This window comes from Hyaena hyaena, unplaced genomic scaffold, assembly GCF_003009895.1.
Source record: "Hyaena hyaena isolate Hyena2069 unplaced genomic scaffold, ASM300989v1 scaffold_199, whole genome shotgun sequence".
Classification (NCBI taxonomy): Eukaryota; Metazoa; Chordata; class Mammalia; order Carnivora; family Hyaenidae; genus Hyaena; species Hyaena hyaena.
The window spans coordinates 1688146-1715061 of NW_024080831.1; the positions used below are offsets into that span (position 1 = coordinate 1688146).

General features: G+C 37.7%; 1 protein-coding gene across 5 annotated transcripts in view; it reads right to left on the reverse strand.

Moving 5' to 3' along the window:
- The window catches only part of VPS8 (VPS8 subunit of CORVET complex), a 270123-nt gene that overhangs the window by 82466 nt on the left and 160741 nt on the right, over window positions 1-26916 (reverse strand). For all 5 annotated transcript variants that reach the window (XM_039241686.1, XM_039241684.1, XM_039241688.1 and 2 more), the window contains 6 exons: window positions 21844-21991; window positions 17533-17622; window positions 13214-13256; window positions 9745-9848; window positions 4210-4291; window positions 3592-3674 (listed from right to left, as the gene is read on the reverse strand). In XM_039241686.1, coding sequence (XP_039097617.1) covers window positions 3592-3674; window positions 4210-4291; window positions 9745-9848; window positions 13214-13256; window positions 17533-17622; window positions 21844-21991 — 550 coding nt within the window. The remainder of the gene's footprint in view (window positions 1-3591; window positions 3675-4209; window positions 4292-9744; window positions 9849-13213; window positions 13257-17532; window positions 17623-21843; window positions 21992-26916) is intronic.

Here is a 26916-nt window from a genome sequence, read left to right on the forward strand (position 1 = left end):
GCAAATACAGGGCTTAGTCTGTTTTTTCCCTGTCTCTCAGGTATCAATGATCTTCAATGCCTGAATGATACCCAGTTTTTTAAAAACTATTTCATATACTTTGTTCAATTTTTTGGTTGTTTCAGGCAAAGGGGATAAATTGGGCCTTTGTTACTCCATGTTGGCCAGAAGTGGAATTCCTCCATCCTTGACCTTTTATCCACTCTAAAAATATTAAGTACCTACTACATGTCAGATTCTGACCTGGGTGATAGTGATATAGGACTAACAAAGTATAGTCTTATTCCCAAGGCCCTTCTGTTCTAATGGTAAGTAAAAATCAGTAAATAGGGGTGCCTGGCTGGCTTAGTTGGTTAAGCTTTCAACTCTTGATATTGGCTCAGGTCATGAACTCATGGTCATAAGGGTGAGCCTCCTATCTGGCTCTGTGCTAAGCCTGGAGCCTACTTGGGATTCTCTCTCTCCCTCTCTCTGACCCTCCTTTGCTCTCTCCCTCTCTCAAAATAAATAAACTTTAAAAAAAATCGGTAAGTAGACCTGATTTGTAGATGTTTTCTAGAATTCTACCTTAGTCCTTCTGCTTTCTTTGCTAATTCACTTCCTCCTAAAGTTCACATAGTTTCAAGTATTGAACTTTCCAAGTCTATGTCTCCACTTTTATTTTTTTCCATAAACTCCAGTCTTGTGTTCCCCAACTGCTCACTGTTAGTCAATGAGACTAACAAATTCTTGAATTTCACTACCTCTAAACATCAAAAAGTGGATTCTACTAATTTCCAAATTCATCTTCTCCTAGCCATTCTATGCAATTCGATCAACAAACTTTGAGTACCTATTAACATCTAGGTATTCCTATGCCTTCAGTCTTGATCCCTTCCAATTTATCCTGTATAACATATAGGGTGAATGATCTTTCTAAAGAGAAACCTCATTTCATCATTCCTCTGCTTAAAATCCTTTGAGGAGAATCTACAAATTTTAAAATTAAATCCAAAGTCCTACCTTATGGTTCACAAAGCAATTAAAAGGCACAATTCCTACAAGTCTCTCAAATTTCATCTCCGTGACTCACCTTTATTCTTGTCCTATGTTCCAAGCATACTTAAACATTTGCAACTCCCCCAAGTGTAGCATGTTTTACCTCACATTCTTTGTATATATAGTTCACTCTGCTTAGAATAGTCCTATCTCCCATTTTCCCCTGATTCCTTTAGGCTATTTAAGATTCAGTTCAAACATCTCCTCCTCCAGGAAATCTTCCCAAATTACCCAGTCTGTTTCAGAGATATACTTTCTTTCTTTTTTGAAGTTTATTTTGAGAGCGCGAGGGAGCACAGGAGGGGCGGGGAGGGGGGCAGGGGGTGGAAGGCAGAGAGAATCCCAAGTAGGCTCCGCACTGTTAGCATAGAGCTCGATGTGGAGCTCTAACTCATTAACCATGAGATCATGGCCTGAGCTGAAACGTGGAATTGGATGCTCAACTGACTGAGCGACCCAGGCGGCCCCAGAGATACTCTTTCTTGGGTACTCCTTTGTTAAAGATATGCAGAAACCCAACTCATTCTAACTTATTAAAAAAACAAAACTATTGTAAAGATACTGGGCTCTTCTAGGGCAGGAGCTAAGCCTTTCATCTACATAGGAAATGACCAAACAAAGAAACATGTAATTAACAAACTAATAATTAAACTACTCAAAAGACCAGGCAGTGAAACAAATGAAAAGCTTATACGACATAATAGGAAAGAGAAAAAGTGGGAGGTGAGAGACTTTGGTGGTAGCCTGGGTTCTGCCACTAATGGCAGGCCACATACTAACGTTTCCATACTTCAGTTTCTTCCTTCATCAACAGAAATTTCTGTAGTAGCCCTGCTTACCTCAAGAGGTTATTGTGAGCTTCAAAGGAGATACTATTTGTGAAAGCATCTTGAAAAAATAAAAAATCTCCATACAAACATAAGGTAGAGTTACTATTATAGGAATCACAAACGTGGAAATAAGGAATTAAAAAAATCATACCCTTCTCATTCACAGGAGTAGAAGGTGGCAGGTACTTTTTCTACTACTGAAGGCAGAAATATGATAAGAATACAGTTAAAATGAATGCCAATAAATAAATAAAATGACTGCCAATGTAACTCAAAAAGGTTTTCCAATATCAAAAGCCTTCAAAGTCAGGAGGCTTAAAACACAAATTTTTAAAAATCACCTGCTTTTGTCAAGAGAAAATTGATTTTTATTTATTATAATTTATATATCATCAAGTATGGTTAAAGTTCAACATAAAGCAAAATGCATACACTGAGAGTAAAGCCACTTTTGGCTTTAAGGTTTCATTTTTTTCTAATTTACTTGGTAAAGTATTCCTGCCTTATGAAAATATTACTTTATATATGATTAAAAACATTGACTAATGTATTCTAAAATGGATATAAGAGATGCAGTCTATATCAAAGAATTTTCCAACACATGATAAGGATCAAATGAGATAATACATGTGAAGAGACATAAGCTATGATGAGAGACTACGGATGCAGCAGTCTGTATCCGCAAAGGCCCAGACACTTAATGCCAGATGGAAGTAGAGCTTGGCGAGTCTTAAAAGAGAGCTGACGGGGACATTCTTTATGGGAGAAAAATCATTTGGAAATTATAAAGACCAATGGTATCACAGTACTGTTGGATTTTGTGTGTGTGTGTGTGTGTGTGTGTGTCTCTATGCTGCATAAAATGAAGGAAGACAAAATGGATTCTAAGGATAAATCCTGCTCTTCTCCAAGAATGTTCACAGATTTTTCAAAAAGTATATCATAGGGTATTTTTAGTGTTCTTTTGAGGATGCTGGGAACATTCAGCCCTTCCTGCTAAAGAAAACAGGCTGAAACGATGTTTCCTACAAAGGCTTTGGACAGAAAGTCGGCTAGAATCTAGAACAGGGAATGAGTCGTGGATATAACATTTTTTGCGAGAAGTTACAACCAATGATTAGGAAATGCCAATATTAACTGCATTTGTAAGTTATCTTTTTTTATTAAAATTTTTTTTAATGTTTTATTTATTTCTGAGAGAGAGAGAGAGAGAGAGAGCGCGCGCACACGCGTGAGCAGGGGAGGGTAAGAGAGACAGGAAGATACAGAATCTGAAACAGGCTCCAGGCTCTGAGCTAGCTGTCCACAGAGAGCCCGATGCAGGACTCAAACCCATGAACCGTGAAATCATGACCTGAGCCGAAGTAGGACGCTTAACCGACTGAGCCACCCAGGCGCCCCTCTTTTTTTTTAATTTAAAAAGCATAATTCGCTGTAAACAGATAGTGATTCTCTCCCAGTTAGCATATGAATAGAAAGCTTATACATTTGAATCCCAAGATAAAAGTGAACACCTGAAGGCTGCACACCCTAACTGAAGGTGACCAGTGTGTGCCCAGAGCACCCGGAAAGCTCAGGGATATTTAACAATGTCAAAAACCAGCTACATTACTCTAGAGACCCATTTAAACATTAGCTTCATTTGCCTGTTATTTAAACATAACTAAAATATTAATTGAAGTTGATCAACACTGAATTTCACTCCCCCACCCCTCCAACTCACCTGTAAGATTCTTTGCAAGATTGACGGAAGGGCAATGAAAGCTGCCATGCTGTTTAGAACTTGCATGGTCAGAGATCTCAGAGCTGTTAGAATAATAAAATGTTAATATTAAGGTTAGTTTAAAATAAGAAGTTTTGATTTTTCCTTTTAGTCAGTGGAAAATAGTGGATTTACCTAGCTTCCTAGAAACTTAGCTAACCAAGGCCAGCTGTATATTTTAAAGTTAACTGTTGATAAGTAACAAAGCTACTAGTAGTCAAGACAAATGACAGAATTGGTACCATAGGAAAAACAATACACGAGGATGGGGCGCCTGGGTGGCTCAGTCGGTTAAGCAGCCGACTTCGGCTCAGGTCATGATCTTGCGGTTCCTGGGTTCGAGCCCCGCGTCGGGTTCTGTGAAGGCAGCTCAAAGCCTGGAGCCTGTTTCTGAGTCCGTGTCTCCCTCTCTCTGCCCCTCCCCCTCTCATGCTCTGTCTCTCTCTGTCTCAAAAATAAATAAACTATAAAATATTTTTTAAAAAAACACTGAATACATGAGGAGATTAAAACTATAGTAATGATAACTTTTAGCAGATAATAATTGGTGATGGTATAGATGGACTCTGACGGACCTACCTTCAGGGTGTAGATGAGGTGCAGCTGACCCAGACAGCTTCTGAGGGGCCATCATTGCCTCCAATAATGGAAACCAGAGTGCCTATCAGGTCAGAGGAATCACAGTGCTCTGTTATTTTTAAGAATCACATCAGCATAGTGTTTTACAGGTTGAAATGTGCCTCTCACATACATTCATTTGTTTAAAAAACTTTTTTAACTGTATTTTTTTAATGTTTTTTATTTATTTCTAGGAGAGAGAGAGAGAGAGACGGCATAAGCAGGGGAGGGTCAGAGAGAGAGGGAGTCACAGACTGAAACAGGCTCCAGGCTCTGAGCTGGCAGCCAGCACAGAGCCTGACGCGGGGCTCGAACCCATGAACCGTGAGATCATGACCTAAGCAAAAGTCGGACGCTTAACCGACTAAGCCACCCAGGCGCCCCTTAACTGTATTTTTGAGATCAAGAGAGTTGCATGAGTAGGGGAGGTGCAGAGAGAGGCGGGGACAGAAGATCTGAAGTGGGCTCTGTACTGACAGCAGCAAGCCCTATGTGGGGCTCGAACTCACAAATCATGAGATCATGACTGGAGTTGAAGTTGGACGCTTAACCAACTGACCCACCCAGGCGCCCCAAAAAATTTTTAAAAGAAAAGACAGAACACTTGACTGGGAACAGAAAAGACATTAAGAAGCAATGACCACAGCTCCAACAGATGTCTTTACCATGCACCCTGGTAAAATAAACTGAAGTCAGTCAGTCTAGACCTTTGAACTATATATAGTCTCCTGTGTCTCAGGATAAGTCAGGTTCAAAGGAGACAGGGCAGAGCCTCCTATCAGGTTCTTGCATAGTGTGCTAGAAAAGCATCACTGACCAAGTCTAAATAACCCTATGTACTGCAGGAGAGAACAGAGAACTGTCCCCTCCACTACCTCATCTCCCTTACCATTTCTCTTTAGTGATGTCAAGCAAGATAAATGAATAAAGGTTATTCAAAGTTTTCTCTCTCAAGCATTATTTTGTATTTCCTTAATCATCATTGACAAAGAAGTAGAAGTTAGTACTATTTCAATTAACATTTCCAACCACATCAGGAGATAAATAGGTCATCATTTATTTATTCCTATTATGTTGGGTCCCCTATTAAATGATTTACACAGTTTGTTCCATTTCAGTCTCCTGATAGCCTTAGACAGTAAGCATGACCTTCACTTGAAATAAGAAATTGAAATTTAGAAATATGCCAAAGATCACACTGTCAGTAAATTGGTGCTCTGACTCCAAATTCAGTGTTTTCCTAAGCCTTGGGAAAAATCTTTATCATCAAAAATCAAACTAAAACATTTCAGAACTTTGAATATGGCTTCCTGTTGGATAATCATTTACAAAGGTTTTAACTCTATGTCTTGGGAGGAACCCATCCCTGCAAACATCAGGGAATCATAAGGTCAGAGCAGAACAAGGGTGGCTCTAGGAAGCTCTGTAAATACAGAAGGGAAATGTTCTATACACCCCACCCCTTCTGACACTGTACAAGTCCTATGGCAGTGGAGATGGGGAGCCCCTTAAGGCAAAGGAGACAGGCTAAGAGTACAGCAACTTTTCTACTGGGTGACCTCCCAACTGAAGAGCTCTACTGAAGAGCTAAGATTTTATACTGATGACTTTTCATGTATTCCAGTCCTTAAGATACTGGTTTTAACATACTGTATATTGGCAACTTTTTATTTTATTGAAATTTTAATTTATTTTATGTAGTACTCATGAACTTTTCCTCTTATACTTTATTCTAAGATTGCTTTATTTAGCTTACCTTCTAGTTGCCTATTTTAACTTGTTTTTATAACCACATCGTTTGTTTCTGTGTATTTTAATTGTGTAACTTAATTGTATACGGCAAAATTTTTACCTTTTGTTTTTTGTATTTATTATGTTTATAAATTTGATTTTTAAATTGTCTTATTTAATCCAGACAATTTCGAAGAAATACCTTTGTAAAGATTAGTTGTTGCATGACTATAAATGGCAGACTGGGGGAAGGATGGTTGTAGAGTTAACAGCCATGAAATGTGTTCACACCCTACTTCGAGAAGTTATTCTTCTTTAATTAAATCTCCACATGAACCATCCCCTAAGCATAACACAACTAAACCTGAATTCCTTTGTTATGTAATAAACCGCTTTCTTTTCAGGGAATTATACGCATAACAAAGCCAGACTCTTTATTACATGTATATCAAGGCAGCCCTGTAAACAGATAAACAAACGTAGGACAGGTAGAGATTCAACTTGAGAAAGGACAAAATACTCATAACATTAAATCTTGTGCTGACAACTTTTTGAAAGAGATATTACAAACAGTCCATTATTAAACTTTTGAGTACTTCAAACTTTCTAGTTAGTTTAGAGTCTATGGCAACAGCTTTTGTTCTCCCTCTCTCCAAAAACAAAATAAAAACAAAACAAAGAGAATCAAGGCAACCAACCATTAAAATCCCCCAAACTTACTGTTTTGGTATTACATAAAATCAGTCTAGCATTTTTCAGACAAGAAATTAACATTCAAATATTTTTGTTGTTGTCCTAAAACCTGTTCAGAAGTAAAGGTGTGTGTGTGTGTGTGTGTGTGTGTGTGTGTGCCTAAGACAAAGAGAGACAGACTTTTCTTACAGGCAGCCAGTTGAATGATATAATAATAGTCTTACAGAAGTGAAAATTTCAAAGGATAAGAAGTCTAACATCTACTATCTTTATTAAAACAAATTCCAACTCAGACAAAAAAAAGATTTTTCCTTTTGCCACATCAAAGGAAGCATTGTTCCTGTCTGATTAAGAGATACGGAGTTCAAATAGAGTCAGAATAATCCCTTAGAGTTCTGGAGGCATGGATTTTTATAACTAATTCTACCATTAATATATGTGACTCTGGACATATTTTCAGCTTATGTGAACCTAAATAGCCCTACTTATAGGACATAATTATCCTTTTTCCTTAAATTGTCCATGAGAGGATGCAAGAGTATCAAATAGATATTGGAGATGGGAAGGTTGAAAAGTGAACAAAACTTAGGATTAAGTATGTATGAACATGCCTTTATGAATTCTACCCTATTATGTTTCTCTACCAAAATATAACCATGTCCAAATAAAGCCAGCTAACCAAAAGAAAAATGAAAATAAAAACTTTAGGAATGGAAAAATCATGGCAAAAAGGACTGGTGTAAAGCCCATCATCCATTTTAAAAAGATTAAACAATTTATGGTAATTTTGGATACAAAAAGAATGTGTTACTAGCCCTAATGAGGTAAAATAACATAATTTCTTAAAATGAAGAGGGATGGAGAAGAGAGGCTGGAGCAAGCCTGAGTTCATACAAATTTCCTTACTGGCTTGGCATCACAGATCTTATAAGAACTGAAATATAATTATAAACAAAGTAATTCCAATCTATTGCAGTCGTTATTTTTTTTCAAAGCTGTGGTGATATTTATTAAGAGATACCATAGTGCAGAAATATTTTATTTGAAATTCAGAAAGTCCTCGGCTTTATATAAGCTTCCTCAATGAGTTGAATATTGTTTTTATTTGTAAAGCAAGTATTACCTGATCCAATTTTTCTAAAATCATGGTAACCTAGGCAGATAAAAATATCTAGACTGATGGTCATCATTAAATGATAATGAGGGTTATTTCTGGGTGGTAGGATTTTAATAGGGTAATTTTTTGTTAAAGTTTACTTACTTTGACAGAAAGAGAGCAGGAGCAAGGGAGTGGGAGGGTCAGAGATAGAGGGAGAGAAAGAGAATCCTAAGCACACTCAGCACTATCAGCACAGAGGCTGACTCACTCAGGGCTCCTACTCACGAACCCGAGAGATCGTGACCAGAGGCAAAACCAAGAGTCAGACACTGAACCAATGGAGCCACCCAGGTGACCTTACAGGGTAATTTTTTAAAAATATATTCTTCCATGTAAATTTCTGTATTGCAGGATTTCTTTAATTTTATTTTTTTAATGTTTTATTTATTTTTGAGAGAGAGAGACAGTGTGAGCAGGGGAGGGTCAGAGAGAGAGGGAGACACAGAATCTGAAGCAGGCTCCAGGCTCTGAGCTAGCTGTCAGCACAGAGACTGACGCGGGGCTCAACCCACAAACCGAGAGATCATGACCTGAGCTGAAGCTGGACGCTTAACCGACTGAGCCACCCAGGTGCCCCTGTATTGTAGGATTTTTTAAATGGTAAGCACTGGGGCTCCTTCATGGCTCAGTTGGCTGAGTGTCCAATTGTTGGTTTTGGCTCAGGTCTTGATCTCATGACCTGTTAGTTGGTGCTCCACATCAGGCTCTGTGTTGACAGTGTGGAGCCTGTTTGGAATTCTCTCTCTCCTCTCTGCCCCTTCCCTGCTTGCACACAAGTTCACTTGTTCTCTCTCTCTCAAAATAAATAAACCTTAAGAAAAAAAAATGAGTGTGTATCATATCACATAAAAATTTTTTTTAATAAAAAAATCATTATGTAAATGTGTTTGTTAGACACAATTTATCTTCTAAAAGGTTTTCAAAATTTATGGCCTCATTAAAAAATCCTCGACAAAATGCAAAGTAGAAATTTACCCAACCCATAAGAACAGAAAACAAAAGTAAGTTTATTACTTTCATTATAACACGTATGGCTAAACATACATAAAAAATTTATCCTACTTCGTATGTCAGAAAGCCGGCAAAAGAAAGGAGCTAGGTGGTGTCAAGTCATGCAGCCTGGAGGGCAGGCACAGAGGAGTTACAACGCCACACTGTAACTTAACTTCTTAAAACTGCAGCAGAATGTGGCTGTCAAGTCACATCTCACCCCCTTAAGTTTCTGCTTCGCTGCTGTAACTCCCACCTGCACCAGGTGCTCAATTACACCTCCTTCCGCTGTGTGCTCTTCCTTGTGGCAGTCTGGAATCTGTTATGGCAATGGTTCCAACCTTGGCTATACGGTGCAATCGTGTGGGAAGCTTTAAAGCACATGGACAACTGGGTCCCAATCCAGAGACTTTAATTTACTTGATCTGGGGTGCAGCCTCCGTGCCAGGATTTTTCAAAGCTCCCTGAGTGACTATAATGTGCAGCCAAGGCTGTGAAACTGTATTGCAGCCTTCTCTGACCTTTTCCAGCTTTCTTTGTGTCCCTGGATGGTTTCCCTCCATTTCCTCATGCTCACTTTCCACCACAGGGGAATAGAAGAGATGATAAATGAGGACACATCCAACAGTATCACTAGACAGAATACACAAAATCTCAGTCCAAAGAGAACAAGGACATCTCGTATTCATGCACCTAAATTCCGCAGCACAGCCAGACCTAGGAATATAAAGCTTTTTGTGAGAACAAAGAGGACAGGCACTCCTCTTAATAACTTTAGGCGGCTTGTACTCACGGGAGCACTAAAGAGTGATTAAAATCCAGCTGAATTAAACTCAGGTGGCTGAGAGGGCAGGAAAAAAAGAATGAATTCCTAGTTTCAGACCAAAACAGACTTTTATATGCCTACATAGTCATTCTCCTACCTCTCGTTGCTGCTGGTTCAAATTGTGTGAATTTCTCTGGCAAAGGGCAATTGTCTCTACCATGGTATCTTCAACCTCCTTCAATGAGAGATCTTCTTTGGCTTCTAGATTCAGAAAAATTGTGAACAACACTTAAGGATATATTACTGATAATCTCAGAGCTTCTGGAGAAAATTAAACGATTTTTCTTTGCATAGCCCGCTATATAATTCTTATATAATACCATTCTTATCTTCCGTAAAAATGATACCAATGCTTAGTAGGTTAAAAAAAGGACAATTTAGTGCAACAGGTGTTTTCCATGGAAACATTTGACATTCACAGCACATATAAAGCACATTATACCTCACATTTTAATATGCTTTAGGTATTGAAAAGACCCAATGCTGTTTGTCGGTTAGTGGAAAGATTACCTTTCACCTTTCTTGCCCTACCATTTCTTCTTCCCTTTGTTTGTTTATTTATTTATCCTGAGAGAGAGAGCACATGCACGTGAGTGGGGAAGGGGTATGGAGGGAGAAAGAGAATCCCAAGCAGGCTCTGTGCTGGTGGCACATAGCCTGTCAACATGGGGCTCGAACTCACTAACTGTGAGATCATGACAGAGCAGAAACCAAGAGTCTGGCTTTACCAACTGAGCCAGTCAGGTAGCCCTTCCCTTGATTTCTTAAATGTCGGTTTAACATCTTAGGCCCTTTCCTTTTCATCTTTCAGTAACTTCAGCCCCTCTGATGGTTTCAACACTCAGGTCCTTGCTTATAACTTTTTTTTAAGTTTATTTATTTTGAGAAAGAGAGAGAGCCATCACAAGTGAGGGAGGGGCAAAAAGAGAGGGGAGAGAATCCTAAGCAGGCTCTGCATTGACGGTGCAGAATTCACAAACCGTGAGATCATGACCTGAGCCGAAATCAAGAGTCAAACACTTAACCAACTGAGCCACCCGGGTGCCCCGCTAATAACTATTGAACATGCACCTCTAGCCCTTACTCCTTTCATAATCTGCAGGGTGAATTTTTGACAGACTATCTTAATTGATGACTGCAACCACCTTGAACTACTATGTGCAAAACTCAACCAATTTTTCTCACTTCAAATCTGCTCCTCTCCCTTCCCAAACTAAATTAACGAAACCATCATCTCTAAGTCCGTTTATAAATCCCCATCATCTCTGATGCTCCACCCCCCTTCACCCACATGTCCAAATAAATTGCCACTTTTGCTGATTCTACTTTTGTGCCCTCATGTGCCCGTGACTTCTGCCCTGTAGCTCTCTTCACCTCATGGTCACTACTGCAACAGGCTCTTAATTATTAAACTACTGACTTCCAAATCTTGCTTCCCTCTTTTATACTGTCATAGTCAAATACATCAGATCTAGCCACAAAAATCATTAAAGACTTCAAATTTTTAAAAACAGAACATAAGTAAACCTCTGACCCTAAGGAAACACAGTAACCGTCTGGCTCAGGTTTTTGCCTTCTTGCTCTTACGTTGTTGCACTAGCACTTACTGCTGAGGTTCCTGACCAAGCACTTTCATATTCATATTCAAGTTTCATATTCAAACTTCTATTCACCATTCCAGCCTTACTTGAAAGGTCATATCTTCCATAAAGTATCTTTGATTCATCAGTTACAAACCATTCCCTAATGTTCACAATTCTTTGCCATTCCTCACTGTACCTCTTTTATAACATTTGATTTTTCCCAGCATTCAAAGTCTTCATTTACATATCTGTTTCCTTCACAAGACTCTAATTCTTTGGATGATGGCTATGTTTTAGCCATCTGTGTATAACCCACAGGAACTAGCACAATGTCTTGCAATTACCAAGTCCTCCAAAATTCTTAAGCACATAGAAAAATATTAAATCTGAAAGTAAATAGTGGACACGAGACCATTATTGAGAAATTTATCTTCACTAAAATTCAAAGAACTAGCTTCTCTATACATATCCCTTGCAAACCATTGTAGTGATTTTAGGGAAACATTCTTCTTACTTTTCCCTCAATCTTTCATGTAATGTCTGCAAAAATTATTAACAAGAAAAATTTCATAAATGCAATACATCTCACATAATCTGACTGAGCAGAGACTGACAGTACAGAAATAATTATCATGTTTTGCTGAACTAAATATGGAAAAATCACCCAACTGTATGCTGAGGTTCCAAAAAGATTCAGTATAATAACAAATGACCCCACTACAACACAGACTCTATCACCTAGGACCTAACTAGAAAGAACACAGATAAGTAATTTATGAAGAATTAGAGTAGAAGTGTTTTTAAAATTGTGTAGGCCATGGGCTCCAAGCCTGATGTGTTAAAATAGGTAGGACCATCTAAAAATCATCTATCAAATGAACTTTGGAAGAGTTAGGACTGAAAACCACAATGAGCTACTACTTCACACACATGAGGATAGCTACTATCAAGAAAACAGAGGGGCGCCTGGGTGACTCAGTTAAGCATCCGACTCTGGATATCAGCTAAGGTCATGACGTCATGGTTGTGCAACTAAGCCAATATGGGGCTCTGTGCTGACAGCATGGAACCCGCTTGGGTTTCTCTCTCTCCCTCTCTCTTTGCCCTTCCCCAACTTGCATTTTCTCTCTCTCAGAATAAATAAGTAAACTTTAAAAAAAACAAAAACCCTGAAAATAGCAAGTATTGGTGAGGAATTAAACTGGACCCCTTGTGCACTGCTGATGGGAATGTAAAATGATGCAGTCACTATAGAAAAAAGTGTAACAACTGTTCAAAAATTAAAAATAGAATTACCATTCAATCCGGCAATTCCACTTCTAGGTGTATATCCAGAAGAAATCAAAGAAAAAGATACACCAACGTTCACAGAAGTATTATTCACAATGGGCAAAAGGTGGAAGCAACTGAAGTGTTGCATGCGCGCTCTCTCTCTCTCTCTCTCTCTCTCTCTCAAAAGAAATAAACATTTTTTTAAACCTACTCAAACGTCTAGAAAAACAATGGGAATTTTGTATCTATTTGTGACAAGGCTATTCAAGATTCTACACTGTCACGTTTTACTGCTTTGTACTAAAAATTATATAAATTCGGTGTAGAAACATTAGCTATCTGATTAGAAGCTCTGATATGCTATTGCTTAGTACATTACAGTAATATTTAGGACATTAGTTATGCACCTTATTTACATATAACCAAAAATTGGCACAGGAATACACTAGAAAGGAACAAAAGAATACCAGTGAAAAGTGCCTACTTTTCTGTACTTTGAACTCCGCTGATGATTGGCATCACAAAGCCACAACGGTTTACATGATTTCCTATTATGAGCTCTTGAAAACAAGCTAAAATTGAGTTCAATGTTAAACTATTTACGCAGATTAATGTAATTATTACTTTAAAAATGCAGTTTGTTAGACAACATCTTTTAAAACACGGGGGTCCATGGGAAGAAATAATTGTAAATTATACTCAGGTACTTACTTTCATCTTGATGTGTTATCTCCTGAAGTTTGCTTTGTAGTCTCTAGAAGGTAAAAACAGAAAACAAAACAAAAACATAGGAGGTAGGAGGAACGCTGTTACCTAATCCACAAATATTTGAACTATAAAGAAACAACAAGGTTATAAAGAATGGTCCCTTACTGTCATTCAGAAGAGAATTCTTGTGTATACAGAAAGCACAACTAGCACTACTGGAGGGGACCCCAAAATATCAAGAGTCAATTATCCTGCCCCATTCTGCTCCTGTTGTACCACCATACAGTCATCAATGACATTCTCAAGCAGGGTAATTAGGAGTAGGATTATCCAAGCTTTGCATAAGGGAATAAAATTCATACTGGGCTATGAGAAAAAAGGGTAAGAGGAAATAAAAAAGAACATACAAGACTGTCTCCACAGCAGAGGGCGCAGCCTTGAATGTGATACCTCTAAATATGCAATTGCGGTGTCCACTGCTCTAACCCAATAGCAGGATCCTTAGAAAGCATTAACTGATATTCCCAAGGCTTCTTACTATACACTGAGGCTGACCTTAATACATCCCTTCTACTCCACATTCCCTCTTTCTTGAGGTCCCTTACAGGCTAATAAGGTAAAGCTAAAAATCACACAACTGTCATCAACCACGTCCTCTTATTCCCTCCATACTATATTCAAATGACCCAAAGTTCTCAAATCCAATCTTCTTCCCACTCCACCACCACCGCTGCCCCCAGCTCAAGCCTCACAGATTCACACTCACACTACACAACTTTGTAAGTGCTCTTGGCTTCCTCCCTAAGACTACCCTCCCCCTTTTCTACCTGCCCCTCACCCTCCTACAGTAACTAGAGCAGTCTTAATGAAACAACATCATATCAGTTCCTTTGCTTATAAACTTTTAGTTCATCTTGTGTGAACAGCAGATTCAATCCTAATTCTTTAGCGTGTCCTACAAAATCTTCCGAAATCTGCACCCAGCCTTTGCTTCTAGCCTGTCCATACACTGATAGTGGAGCCCTTGTAAAGATGCTGGCTGCTCTCCTAGCCATTTGAATTTCTTTGTACTCCCCATGCCTTTGTAAATGAAGGTGTTATTCCCTTCAAGGATATCCTGCCTCTCTTTCCCCCATCCATGCCAGGAAACTTTTAATTATCCTTTAAAACTAGATTCATGGTATCTTCAACAAATAAATGGCGAGGAAAAAAGAGATGTAGGGATAACTTCTCTGTGCAATACTCTTCCTGTCCTGTTTTGAGATTACACAGCCAGAGAAAAACTAGAAGGGAATAAGGAAATTATTTTTGTTTCCTTTTCTTGCTCCATCTTTTTTTTTTTTTTTTAAATTTAAGTTAGTTAACATATAGTGTAGTACTGATTTCAGGACTAGAATTGTGATTCATCACTTCCATATAACACCCAATTCTCATCTCAACAAGCGTCTTCCTTAATGCCCATCACCCGTTTAGCCCATCCCAACACCCACCTCCCTGCCAGCAACCCTCAGTTTATTCTCTGTATTCAAGAGTCTCCTATGGTTTGCCCCGCTCTGTTTTTATCTTATTTGTCCTTTCCTTTATGTTCATCTATTATGTTTCTTAAATTCCACATGAGTGATATTATATGATATTTGTCTTTCTCTGACTCATTTCACTTAGCATAATACACTCTAGCTCCATCTACACTGTTGCAAATGACAAGATTTTCTTCTTTTTGGTCACCGAGTATTATTCCATTGTGTATATACATACCACATCTGCTTTATCCATTCATTAGTCGATGGACATTTGGGTTCTTCCCATAATTTGGCTATTGTTGATAGGATAGCACTGCTATAAACATTGGTGTGCATGTGCCCCCTTCAAATCAGCATTTTTGTATACTTCGGATAAATATCTAGTAGTGCAACTGTTGGGTTGTAGGGTAGTTCTATTTCTAATTTTCTGAGGAACCTCCATACTGTTTTCCAGAGTGGCTGCATCAGTTTGCGTTCTCACCAGCAACGCAAGAGGGTTCCCCTTTCTCTGCATCCTTGCCAACATCTGTTGTTTCCTGAATTGTTAATTTTAGCCATCCTGACAGGGGTAAGGTGGTATCTTATTGTGGTTTTGATTTGTATTTCCCTGATGATGCGGGATGTTGAGCATCTTTTCATGTGTCTGTTAGGCATCTGGATGTCTTCTTTGGAAAAGGGTCTGTTCATGTCCTCTGGCCACTTCTTTACCAGATCATTTGTTTTTTTGGGTGTTGATTTTGCTAAGTTCTTTATATTTTTTGAATACTAAACCTTTACCTGACATGTCATTTGCAAATATCTTCTCCCATTCTGTCAGCTGCCTTTTAGTTTTGTTGATTGTTTCCTTCATTGTGCAGAAGTTTTTTTGTTTTTTTTATCTTGATGGGGTCCCAGTAGTTCATTTTTGCTTTTGTTTCCCTTGCCTCCTGAAACACATCTAGTAAGAAGTTGTTGCAGCCGAAGTCAAAGAGGTTTCTGCTCGTATTCTTCTCTAGCATTTTGATGGTTTCCTGTCTCACATTTAGGTCTTTCATTCATTTTGAATTTACTTTTGTGTATGGTGTAAGAAAGTGGTCCAGTTTCATTCTTCTCCATGTTGCTGGAACTTTTGTTTTCTATGAAAAGGATATCCCTAATCTAGTCCTTAGCTAGATAACAATAATTTAAAAACTTACATAGTAGTCACACCCATTAGAATGGCTACTAAAAAGAAAACAGAAAATAACAAGTGTTGGAGAAGATGTAAAGAAATTAAAAACCTTGTGCACTTCTGTCAAGAATGAAAAATCATTCAACCACTATGGAAAGCAGTATGGCAGTTCTTTAAAAATTAAAAATAGTAGTATCATTTAATTCAGCATTTCCATTCTGGTTATATGCCCAGAAAAAATGAAAGCAGGGTCTTGAAAAGATATCTGTACACCCATGTTCATGGCAGTGTTATTCACAAAGTTTGAAAGGCAGAAGCAACCCAAGTGTCCACCAATGGATGAATAAATAAACAAAAATTGGTATATACATAAAATAGAGTGTATTCAGCCTTAAAACTGAATGAAATTCTGGCACATGCTACAACATTGGTAAATCTCTAAAACTTTATGGTTAATGTAAACAAAATGGCAAATACTTGTGATTCCATGTATGTGAGGTAGAGTAGTCAAATTCATAGGGTTGGAAAGAATGGTGACTGCCAGGGGATGGGGAGAGGGAAGAAGGGGAGATTATTGCTTAATGGGCACAGAGTTTCAGTTAAGTTGAAAAAGATGGAAAGTGGTGACAATTGCACAAAAATGTGAAAATACCATCAGAATGGTAAATTTTTGTTATATGTATTTTATAACAATCTTAAAAATGGATACAATTTTTTTGTGACAGAACATCAACTGTTGGTGGGAATGTGTAGCAACAAAAACTCTTACACATTATTATAGGGGATGTAAAATGGAATAACCACTTTGGAAAGAGGTCTTGTAATACCTTATAAACCTAAACCTATACCTATCCTGTGACCCAGTGATTCCAGTCCTTGGTACTGACTCCAGGAAATGAAAACAGTTATGTACAAAAGTGATCATAGAAGCTTTATTCTTATAGCCAAAAACTAGAAATAGCCCAGGTGTCAACTGTCAAGAGAATGGATGAACAGCAGTATATTCATACAATTAAATACTATTCAGCAATGAAAGGGAAAAAAACTACTGATCCATCTCAAAAATGTAAAAGAAGAATTATACAAGACTACTATTGGAAAGAAGTATTATATAAGACTACGTTTGGATGACCCCAGGAATGCATAAAATAGTAAAACTAATTCACAGTGAAAAAAAAAAAAAATCAGAAAAGTGGTTATCCGTGGGGGCAAAAGTGGGAAAGAGTATCAAGAGACATGAAGGAAATTTCACTGATGAAGCTAATGTTTTCTATCTTGTTACGGACTAGGGATATAGTTGTACGTATGTGTCAAAACTCGGTACATGTTGCATTTAAGACTTGTACATTTTATTATATATTATGTATATACACATATACATAATATATAATGTAAATGTATACATATACATTACCTTAGAAGTATACCAAAAAGAAATGTTGAGTTCTAGTCAATGACTAAACTTTAGTCAAGATAAAATAGTGGTAAAATGTAGTACTGTCTGCAACTTACTTTGACACACAAGAAATTAAGACAAATTGATGAAAACTTACATAATGTTATATGTCAATTGTATCTCAATAAAAACAAGACTGACTGATGACTAGAGGACTGAAATGAAACATGACAAAGCCAATACGGTAAAATATTACCTTTAGCATTATTAAGAAGGCACCATGAATATCTCCTTTTTTCTCTAATAGATAGGCAGTGACTTCATGAAGTTGATATTTCTGGGTAATCTAGGAAAGAAGATCAAGATTTTTGCTCACAAATCTTGTTTGTGTAGATGATCCTACTAAGGATGAAAACAGTATGTCAGTAAATAATGAATTCATACCTCAGCAGTACATTACTTTCCAGTGTAATATGAAATATTGGACTTTCTAGTCTTAGAAGTCGCCCATCTAGACAGTTCTAACTAAGCCATATTCATTCACTTTTTTCTTCACTGGTTTAATTCAAGGCTGTCATTTACCTGACTGAGTATTTCCACTGGAGAAAATGTAACACATACACATAAGTGAGATCTTTTTAAAAAAAATTTTTAACATTTATTTATTTTTTTGAGAGACAGAGTGTGAGCGGGAGAGGGGCAGAGAGAAGGAAACACATTGTCCCAAGCAGGCTCCAGGCTCTGAACTGACAGCAGAGCCTGATGTGGGGCTCGAACTTACAACTGTGGGATCATGACCTGAGCCGAAGTTGGATGCTTAACCAACTGAGCCACGCAGGCACCCCACACATAAGTGAGATCTTAGTAAAAATCAATAAACCAAGAGTTTCTAATTAGTAAAAAGAAATACCAAGTAAGCTAAGATAAATGAAAGGTAGTAAGTGCAGAAAATAATGCTATTGAGAAGAAACAATAGAGAAACAATACAGAGTTTCAACAAACCCCAAAATAGTCTTTGAAAAGACTAACAAAGTAGAATAAAACTTTCTTAGCAGTGAGAAAAAAGAGAGGCACAAATAATATATTAGCATATAAAAAGGTTCAAAGGAGAAAAATGTGATCATCTCAATAAATGCAGAAAAAAGTATGTGATAAAATGCAGTACCCATTCCTAGCAAAAACAAAAGTCTTACCCAAACTGAGAATGGAACTCTATTTATTAAAAATTATCTATCAAAATCTTAAAATAAACACCATCTTTAATGTAAAATGTTAGATACATTCCCTTTAAAATCAGAAACAAGGCAAGAATGCATACTATCACTGTTTCTATTCAATAATATCCTGGAGCTCTTAGACATCTGGTGTGAGAGAGAAAACAGTATAAATGTGTAAAAAAAAAAAAAAGGAAAGAAAAGAAAGATAAAAGAAAAGAAAAACTATCATTATTCTTGAAAAATAATACTATCACTAAAAAACCTAGAAACTATTTGAATGAAGAAAGATTTCAGATTCTTTATGATACAAAACAATGTATAAAAATTAATAACATACAGCAGCAGCAATCCACAAAGATGTCATTTCAAAAACTTTCCTTCCACATTGTTAACAAAAAGTATAAGTACCTAGGAACAAATCTAAGATAACATGTGCAAGAACTTTATATATCATATAAAAGTTGGTGAAACCTCATTAAAGAACATAAAAGCCTTCTAAAAAGACAACCATGTTCCTGACTGTCAAGACTCTACATTTTAAGATGTCAACCTTCCCTGAAGTAACCTATAAATTCATTGCATGTATTTCATCAAAATGCTGGAAGTTTGTTGTTCTTATAAGTTTTTTTAAATGTTTGTTTATTTTTGAAAGACAGAGACAGAGCAAGAGCAGGGGAGGGGCAGAGAGAGAGAGGGACACACAGAATCAGCAGCAGGCTCCAGGCTCTGAGCTATTAGCACTGAGTCTGACATGGAGCTTGAACCCACGTATCGTGAGATCATGACCTGAGCCAAAGTCAGCCACTTAACCTACTGAGCTGACCAGATGCCCCTGTTTTTTGTTTTTTGCTTTTAAAGGAAGCTGACAGTATGATTCCTAATTTGACATGAAATAGTAAGAGCCTAAGAGTAGACATAGAATTTTAAAGAAAAACAATGAGGGAAGACTCTTCTTTCAAAGCCTTATTTGTAAATCTTTATTAACTAAAATATATGGTAATGGTAAAAGGAAAGGTATGACCAAATGAACAGAAGAGATTCCACAAACAGATCCACGTATATCTGGGAGTTCAGGAGACAGCAGTATGGCATTGTGAATCAGTAAGGAAAGGACACCAGAAATACCACATGGACCACTGGTTATACACAGGGGGGAAATATACAGAAATCCCTCCCTTGATCTGTTTACAAAAATAAATTCCAGATGGATTAAAAGCCTAAATGTAAAAATCTAAGCTATAAAACTCATATAAGAGGATATCTTTTATACCATCAAAGTAGAAAGGAAATAAGACTCACACAAAAATTTAAACCTTAAAGGAAAAGACTGATAAATTAAAATAGATGTCACTAAAAAACAAATTTAAAAACATGCCACAACACACTGGGAGAAGACATCTCCAACACATAAAATCAGCAAAGGATTAGAGATGCAGAAATTAGAATTTTTACAAGTCAGTAAGGGCAAAAAAGCTCAGTAGAAAAATGGGCAAATGATATAAACAGATAATTCAGAGAAAAAAATCAAAAGTCATTAAACATATGAAAAGATGTTCAATGTCATGAGTAATCAATGATACCCATCACAGTGGAAAAAATTAAGTTTAAAATGTAGGGCGCCTGGATGGCTCAGTCGGTTAAGTGTCTGACTCTTGATTTTGGCTCAGTTCATGATCTCACAGTTCATAAGTTTGAGTCCTGTGTCAGGCTCTGCATTGAGGGTGTGGATCCTGCTTGGGATTCATTCTCTCTCTCATTCCCTCTCTCTTTCTCTCTACCCCTCTTCCTCCCTCCCTCCCTCTATGCCCCTCCCCAGCTCTCTCTCTCTCAACATAAATAAACTTTAAAAAAAAGCCTAAAAATATTAGGAATCAACTAGAATGTAGAAAAACAGCAAATACCAAACACTGATGATGAGAATAGAAACAAATAGGAGATCAACTTGGCAGTAACAGGAAAGCTAGTCTATCATCTAAGAATTCCACTTCCAGGTAATTACTTAAAGAAACCTCACATGGGCACACAAGAAGATTCACACAGAGATATATAATGTAGCATTATTTAGGATGTAAAGGACTGGAAACAATATGAATGTCTATCAGTAGGGAAATACACTGTGGCATACTCATGCAATTGATGTTATATGATCATTAAAATGAATGAACTAATTCTACATGTATAAAAATTGATAAATCTTATTTTATTTTATTTTTTTTTTTAATTTTTTTTTAAATGTTTTATTTATTTCTAGGAGAGAGAGAGAGACAGCGTGAGCAGGGGAGGGTCAGAGAGAGAGGGAGTCACAGACTGAAACAGGCTCCAGGCTCTGAGCTGGCAGTCAGCACAGAGCCTGACGCGGGGCTCGAACCCAAGAACCGCGAGATCATGACCCGAGCGAAAGTCGGACGCTTAACCAACTACGCCACCCGGGCGCCCCAAAAATTGATAAATTTTAAAAAGTTTAATAAAAAAGCAATTAGCAATAGTAGGTGTTCTATATGATACCATTAATACAAATTCTGTAAACATGAAAGACTGTATCATGCATTTTATAGGAAAATTAAAAAACATGGATGAGAAGAATACACTTTCCACCTTCAGGTGGGTGGTAACCTCAGGGGGGGACAGGAACCAACAGGAAGAGCATGACTTCTAAAACAAACAACGCAGATCTGAGGCCGGATGTTCAAACATGAACATCTATAAAACAGAGTTGGTGGCTACATACATATTTGATATTCTGCACATTTCTATATATTTTAAATATTTTACAATTTAAAAAATTTTAAAGTGTGAGTAGTTTGGGAGGTGGCATAGAAAATACAGGTTACGGTTTCATTAGTTTTGATAATAAAGGAAAGGAGATGTAATGGTAGTAGCTTAAAATATGTATGTGTGTGTGTATGTGCACATGTGCACACACAGTCGTGTTCATCTGGGAACAGGAGAAAGCAAGGGAAGGGACTCAAGGCAATGACCGTGTGGAGGCTGCTGACTGCCACCAAGTCTGTCTTATGCATAACAGGACTATCTACCCCTCAGCGCCTACAAACGAAGCCTGGTTCCTCCTTTTAATATATTTATTGTATTCCTTTCTCTAGGCTTGTGTTGGCTAGAATGTCTGTGAAACTTGACTAGAAGCAACGACAGACATGTGCTGTTTCTGTTTCTGACTTTACTCGAATAAAGGGGCAGCAGTTTATCACAGCAATGGAGAACATGCACTGTGGAGGCGGACTGTTTGGGTTCGATCCCAGGGGCTATGTAACGTTAGTCTCCTTTTCTCACGTTTAAACTGGTGAATGATCAGAATGAGTTTACTCGCGTCCACTCCAAATTCCTGTTCTTACCTGGATGGTTTCTTCCAGGCGGTAGCACTCAAGGACCTGCAGCGTCTCTATAACCTGGTTTGGGTCGAACTGACACAACAGCTCAATGAACTGCTCCGTAACAGAGGGAGACATCTGCAACGACTCCTGATTTACATGAATGCCTTCCCTGAAAACATAAATAGCAAAAGCATGGCATTATTTCATCACATCTATCATTAAGGTTACAGGTAAAAAGTATGTCAACCTTAAAAGCAAGACTCCCTTCTGGTGAAATAAAATCGTGAATTGAAAGTCTCACTTTTACTTAGGGTATTAGGGTGAACTGTGTATTATTTCAGACAGTCTAAATCACAACAGTTCTCAGTTTACAGTGAATAATTAAGGAAATAATATTCAGTGAAAGCTCCTCTAAATAAATTCCAAAGTTGTACTGTTGCTCTGGAAGAAACAAAAATTAACCAATGATCCATGAATAACTCTGTGCATTAAACCATCTTCTAGTTTTACCAATTGTACCTACTATACTTCCGTCATAGCACCAATCACATCATGTTGTAACTACTTCTTTAATTATCTTTCTTATCTAAAGACTATAAACTCTTTGAGGATAGATACCAGACATCTTCTCACTAACAAATTTTTAAAGCCTGCAACAGTGCCCTACATGTTGTAAGGGTTATTTATGTGCTGCTAAAACAAATTAATAAAGTGGATGAATCGTAAGATACATAATATTCATATGTTCATTTATTTTGTATGTCAGCTAGTCACCAAAGCCCGCTATTCAGAACACCTACAACAAAAGCTAGAGATACTAGGGTGCCTGGGTGGCCCAGTCAGTAGAACATACAACTCTTGAGCTCAAGGTCATGAGTTCAACCCCTATGTTGGATGCAGTACTTTCTTTAAAAAAAAAAAAAAAAAAAAAAAGGCTAGAGAAATACAGAATTAGTTTTATCATGGTGGACACTCAACTACCGGTGGCTAAAAGGAACTATTCAGAAAATCAACTACTGCTCATTACAGGCCTACAAATCATCTTTAAAAGAAGGCTTCTGAGAGCCCTATCTTCCCTTCACCTCAACTAAAGCTCCTTATATAAAGAACTGGAATAGGGTTAGTAAGATACAAACATGCTCAGGAAAGTAGTTTTCTGAAGAAACATTAAGGCAGATGGTTTAAAGTATCATCTTCCAGCTTTTCTCCCACACAAAGAAGGACGGCATTTGTATGGCCCATCAGAGCAAAGTAAGATTGATCACAGGGGACTATGGATGCCCTATGAGCTGCCCCAAGAGCTGAGGGGATCAGTCTCTAGGCTCACCTGTAACTCGTGTGCAGCACACCAAAAGTCACAGGCGGGAATCTCTGGACTCAACAGAGAACAATTTAGGTTATAAATGTCCAATAAATGATGGTAAATAGCCCTCCTAGTTTTACCAGTATGAGACTTCAGTTACAGAAAGAGGAATTATATGTAGATATAGGAAGTCTTTCCTAAATTAAGAGCTTTGTGACACTCAGTCCCAACCAGAGATTGACTGATGAGCTCATTAATTAAGCTCTGCTGCTTGAGATTGTCAATACTTGCTGATGGGCTAATTCAGTGTGCCCTCAAATTGGCTGTAAATCTCAAGTTTCATTTCGTTATTTCACAGCTGCTTTTAATGAAGAATTTGGGTAGGCAACTAGTTATTCCTTAAGTACAGCATCACCTTAGTTCTTCCTATGTAACTTGAAAATTATCTTTTTTTTTAAGTGTCTAGGTTCCAACTACACTATAAACTCTAAGAGCAAAGACTGCTGCATTCAATGTCTCCCAACATTCACATAGTTTTGGCACATAGAAAGTAAGCACTTGGTGGGGGGGGCGCCTGGGTGGCTTAGTCGGTTAAGCGTCCAACTTTCGCTTAGGTCATGATCTCGCGGTTCGTGGGTTCGAGCCCCGCGTCGGGCTCTGTGCTGACTGCCAGCTCGGAGCCTGGAGCCTGTTTCAGTCTGTGACTCCCTCTCTCTCTGACCCTCCCCTGCTCACGCTCTCTCTCTCTCTCTCCTGGAAATAAATAAAGTATTAAAAAAAAAAATTAAAAAAAAAAAAAGAAAATAAGCACTTGGTAAATGTACACTGAATTGAACTGAACTGACTGGCAATAATGTGCTGGATTGCCTTCAAAAACGGGGAACCAAATACAGGATAGAGGGGTGCAAATGACAAGAACTAGGGCTATGAAGTCAGATTCAGCTATGAATGAATTCTGTCAGAAAGTTCTACATGGACCAAATAGAAAATGAACATGATAATCACAGGGGAATGATGGTTCTTTATGTAGGATCAAGGTTTTGTCTCAATAGAACATTCTCATGTAAAAGAAAAAGGGAATGCTAATCAATGATCCTTAACATTAAGGTGAACTGGTATACTTTTCAGATGTTTATGCCATATTATACCATTGTAGGTAGTGTTAATATTTTATCTACATCAGACTTGTTATTATGTCTTATAAATGCACGACTATGGAACAAATTAAGACTAGACCTAAGCATCTGCCAATAAATCCCAGTATTTAATGCTCTCCAGAACACATATTGACAAAACTCTTTACAAGTACTGAAGACGTGAATATGCATCAAACCAAGCAAATCACTCAGATGAATAGATTCTGATGCATTCATTTGTGAGGGAAATAATATGCCTGCTGGGAAATGATCAGGCAACATCAACATAATGAGAACTTTAATAAATAAACTAACACGAATGCATTTACACCCATTTCTGACTGCTGCTTATCAGTCTTGCACATAAATATAATTTGTTATAACCATTTCTCAAAGCTACTTCCATTACTCTTCTATTAGCTATCTGCTTTGCCAGTGTTAACTTTAATGTATCAAAAGTATATGTTTTAAACCTAAGCCTTATCTACTCTTTTGGGAATTTCTATATAAGATATAAACACTTATATATAAAAGGTAGATTTTTACAAGGCACACACTAGGCTTTCTCTTGTCATTCTTTTTATTTCAAGTTTTTATTTAAATTCTAGTTAACATATATCATAATATTGGTTTCAGGAGTAGAATTAGGGATTGATCACTTACATATAACAACACCTAGTACTCATTCCATGAAGTGCACTACTTTATACCCATCACTTAGCCCATTTCCCTCCCTCAACCCTCAGTTTGTTCTCTATAGTTAAGAGTCTCTTATGGCTTGCTTTCATCTCTCTTTTTCCCCCTTTTGTTCATCTGTTTTGTTTCTTAAATTCCACATATGAGTGAAATAATGTGGTATTTGTCTTTCTCTGACTTATTTTGCTTAGTATATATAATCTAGCTCCATCTACATCACTGCAAATGGCAAAATTTCATTCTTTTTGATGGCTGAGTTATATTCCATTGTTCTTCTTTATCCATTCATCAGTCATTGGACACTTGGGCTCTTTCCATAGTTTGGCCATTGTTGATAATGCTGCTATAAATATTAGGGGTGCATGTGCCTCTTCAAATCAGTATTCTTGTAGCCTATGAGTAAATACCTAGTAGTATAACTGCTGGGTTATATAGGGTAGCTCCATTTTTCACTTTTTGAGGAAACTCCATACTGTTCTCCAGAGAACCCTCTTATGTATAAGACAGTTCCCCTTACTCCACATCCTAACCAACATCCATTGTTTCCTATGTTGCTTCAAAAGAGAGCATGTGTATGCCTTGTGAAATACATGTACACCAACCATACCCAGAAATTCAGGCTGGGGAAAACATTCACACTTACTCAGGTTGTGAAAATAATTTAAAATTATGATCTTATACATTTGGCTGTTCCTGGGAAGAATAAACTATGTTTCACTTTTGAATAAATGACATCATTAAAATGACTCTAAAATTAAATGCTGATAAAAATATTTGAAAAAATAAATGTTGTGGGGAGATGAAAAAAAGTCTGGTCTAGTGTCTCCCCTTCACTCTAAATATTGCACAAAAATAGGCCAGTCTAGACTACTCTAGATTTCTGAGGGAGAGAATTTCACAATCTCCCTGTAACATGTATTGACAATTTAGGGCCACCTCAGCTTAGCCTAAATCCTGACTGCTTGAATTCTCTGCTCATCCCCATATAACCAGTCCTTAGAGGGAGTGGCATACTGATGACTGCTTGGTACCTTTTAGACTGAAAACTCAAATACATGGTTCACAACACACAAGAGTAAAGACAATTATTTTCCATGGAGTTTTCATTCTAATCAAGTTGTTTTACAAGGTTAAGCTGAGCTTCTAGCTTTCCATTTTACATTCCATGTTAAAAATGTCACAATGTAATCCCATGTCCTTTGAACAAAACATAAATGAATGTGACAATTGGCCTGAAAAACACTTTAAGTGGCATTATTACAGGCAGCAGAGACAGTACTACAAAATACGTATGGAATTGTAACAACAGTAATGTCCCACAAACCAGACAGGAGACTGGCTTAGGCTGAAACCCGTCCTGTTGCAAGAAGGAACACAACAGTGTGACTCTCCATGACGGCTCTCTAAGTCAGGCAGGGCTGACAGTATCCCTCATGTGGAACAGCCACACTCCCTTATCAACTTTTATGAGGTGCAGACCAAAGCAGACAAAGGCACCATTCTGTCTAACGGCAAAGATTCTGCCACATCAAATCAATGTAACAGCAGATGTCATTTAGGTCTTCAGGGGACTTGTTCACTTTCCATTTCCCTAGTCTGATACTAGCATCTAAAATGTCCTCCGCAGATCTTAATATAATTTTTTGTTATCTCTCTGATATTCACAAAAGAGAAAGTGTATTGTTTTGAATGTTCTCCTGCATAAAGAGGTAAAATTGGCTTTTAAAAGCTAACAGAAATAAGAGCCTAATGATTGTCATAGAAAAATAATTTGGTTCCATAACCTTATCAAGTATAAAGTGTACCCGGGGGTGCCTGGGTGGCTTAGTCAGTTGAGTGCCTGACTCCTGATTTTGGTTCAGGTCATGATCTCGCAATCCGTGTGGAGCCTGCTTGGCAGTCTCTCCCTCTCTCTGTGCCACCCCCACTTACACACTCTCTCCCCCAAAATAAACATAA